Raw genomic sequence first — 2,536 nt, 5'->3', positions numbered from 1 at the left:
TTTTTAATTAGAAAAGAGTGCTAAAGCAGGAGATGTGACAAGTCATTGGTACAATGCAGAACTGAACTCGGGTAAAAAGGCTGCCAAGCCAGTGTCCCTTTGGACACACAACTGGATTCAGTTGCCAATTTTCACAGGCTTTTTCAGCATACCTGAGCAAAGGAGTCCTTTCAGTCACTAACGTTTGATCCTGTCCCCTCTGTAAGATGGAAGATAACTGTATACCTTCCTTTCCAGCAAAACTTTAAGCAATACAGTGAACGTCATGGTAAGATCCCTACTTTCTGAGGCCATTGCAAACAGATATTAGTGAACTGAAGGCAAGACCAGGATTCTTCAATGAATAGAATAGTTCAGTTGGAAGGGACCTACAACGATCATCTAGTCCAACTGCCTGACCACTTCAGGACTGACCAAAGGTTAAAGCATATTATTAAGGGCATTGTCCAAATGCCTCTTAAACACTGACAGGCTTAGGGCATTGACCATCTCTCTAGGAAGCCTGTTCCAGTGTTTGACCACTCTCTCTGTAAAGAAATGTTTCCTAATATCAAGTCTGAACTTCCACTGTTAAAATATCCCTTGGGAGCCTAAGAACTTTTTGGTGGTGCTCACTTGTAGTTCTCTTGCTCAATCAGATTACTCAAAAGCAATGGAAGAAATTACCTATGCATCTTTCTGCTAAATTTTACCCTGTAACATTCAACTCTGCCTAGTTAGTAAGAGCTTCCTTGGAAACAGCGTAGTTCATTTTAAAATATTAGTTTCTCAATTCTGAGAGGAAGTGATTCATGACAGTCCTCCACCAGTGTTAGTCTGGATTTTGTCACCCTCAGTGAGTTGTGGATCATTACTTGGAAGTGTCACTGCTTCTGCTGAGGTTGCCTGTTTCCAAGACTGAAATGATGGGTGGGGAAAATCTAGATCTGCTGAAAGCAATGAGGCATCTACCTCCATATCAGAAGGTGGTGTTATTTCTGCTTAAGCTTCTCAGCCACGAACTCTCTCCAGGGTGCTTGAGCCAGATAAGCCTTTGTTGTGGTTGTCTTTGCAGGGAGAGAAGAACCTTCAGGTCCTTCTTGCCATGTTTTCTGGCAAGCATTTAAGCCCAGTTCCCACAGACCTCATGTGACTGTTATAGCTACCAGACTATGAGATGTGTTTAGGGGAATCTCCCATGTTGACAAGCTGTTCTACTTTGCACAAAAAATAAAAAGAGAAACCAGTGTGATAGCCCAGCTGTTGTGCAAAACAGTGGGATGCAGAAAGGCCAGGTTCAAGTCCTACTTCAGTGAATATTTCCTGTCCAAAATATTCAGTGTTTTCCCATTTGTATTTGCCTGTTCTCTCATGTGTGGGTAAGCTGATGGTAAGCGCTTGCAAGCAAAGCAGCTCACGACATTCCTGTTTTTGAATTTTCCTAGGGACATCGGAGGAAGAACTGGAAAGTGAGAAAGTTTGTTTTAAGAGAGGACCCGGCATATCTTCACTACTATGATCCTGCTGGAGTAAGAGACATTTGGTTTATTTCCCTGTTTGTTTTAAAGCCGACGCCTTGTAGAAATATCTGAATGGAGTATTTGCATGGGAATGTGTGATAGGGAAGACCAAGCAGGACAGCGGGGCTGTTTGTGCTCATAGGGCCTAACCATCCTCTGGAAAAGCAGAGTGAAGGATGGTTTCTGGGACTGTCAAGTCAGGGTCGCAAGTGCCACCCAGACCTGGGAACAGGTAACACTGAACTGTGCTCTCACCTGTTATCTATGGTTAATTAGAATTAATGTGTGCTCTCACTTGATTTAAAATGAACTAGGTCATAAGTGCAAATGAACACAATACAGTCATTTTGCAGTTTATAATTGAGGTATTTTCTGTGTCAGGCTGAGACGTGGTGTTCTGTTTCTTGTGTAATTCTAACGGGCCAAACCCTGCCCTAAGAAAGGAAGGAGCGTTGCCATGGGCAAAACCTGCCCCCCAAAAGCTGGCATTCAGGTAGATTCAGCCCACAGGTTTTATTTCATCCTGCATTGCTGCAGGAGCAGTGCTGTTGTGGGTTACAGGTGCTTTATGCCTTGCCTGTCCCCCTTGGCAGGGGCAGCGTAGACACACTGCAGAATCAACACTGAGGAGTTTTTGACCTCCGTATTCCCAGCTTGCCTATCCTGCTCCTGGCATCCCCTCCCAAAGGGCTGAGGTGTGTCAGCTTATAGGGACTATTTCTTTGAACCTTATGCCAACAAAAATGCCTCTTCGCCCATTCTCTGACTATAACAGTCCTGAAGTGCACAAGAGGCCAAATTGTAAATAAGGGTATAGCTGCTCCTGCTGCTTGGTAAGAATACTTCTAAGATCTACTCTTTTTCTAACTAATCTTTTTTTCTATTCACTGTGTCATCAAAAGAAAAGTTATAGTTGGCACAAGGCTTATATTCTTCTTGTACCTTTGTTCAGGACATGCTAAATACTCTGCATATCCTAAATTCCAAATACCAAAAGAGATTTCCTATTTATTTGCAAGTCTTCCCCCTACCACCCC

At 43.3% G+C, this 2,536-nt stretch overlaps 1 protein-coding gene across 3 annotated transcripts in view; it reads left to right on the top strand.

Moving 5' to 3' along the window:
• Positions 1–2,536, top strand: part of PLEK (pleckstrin) — a 23,869-nt gene that overhangs the window by 18,977 nt on the left and 2,356 nt on the right. For all 3 annotated transcript variants that reach the window (XM_009325009.1, XM_009325008.1, XM_009325007.1), the window contains exon 9: positions 1,425–1,508. In XM_009325009.1, coding sequence (XP_009323284.1) covers positions 1,425–1,508 — 84 coding nt within the window. The remainder of the gene's footprint in view (positions 1–1,424; positions 1,509–2,536) is intronic.

Source organism: Pygoscelis adeliae, unplaced genomic scaffold (genome assembly GCF_000699105.1).
Source record: "Pygoscelis adeliae isolate BGI_AS28 unplaced genomic scaffold, ASM69910v1 Scaffold46, whole genome shotgun sequence".
NCBI classification, from domain to species: domain Eukaryota; kingdom Metazoa; phylum Chordata; class Aves; order Sphenisciformes; family Spheniscidae; genus Pygoscelis; species Pygoscelis adeliae.
The sequence above is the reverse complement of the archived record's forward strand: the minus strand, read 5'-3'. Positions and strand labels throughout refer to the sequence as shown.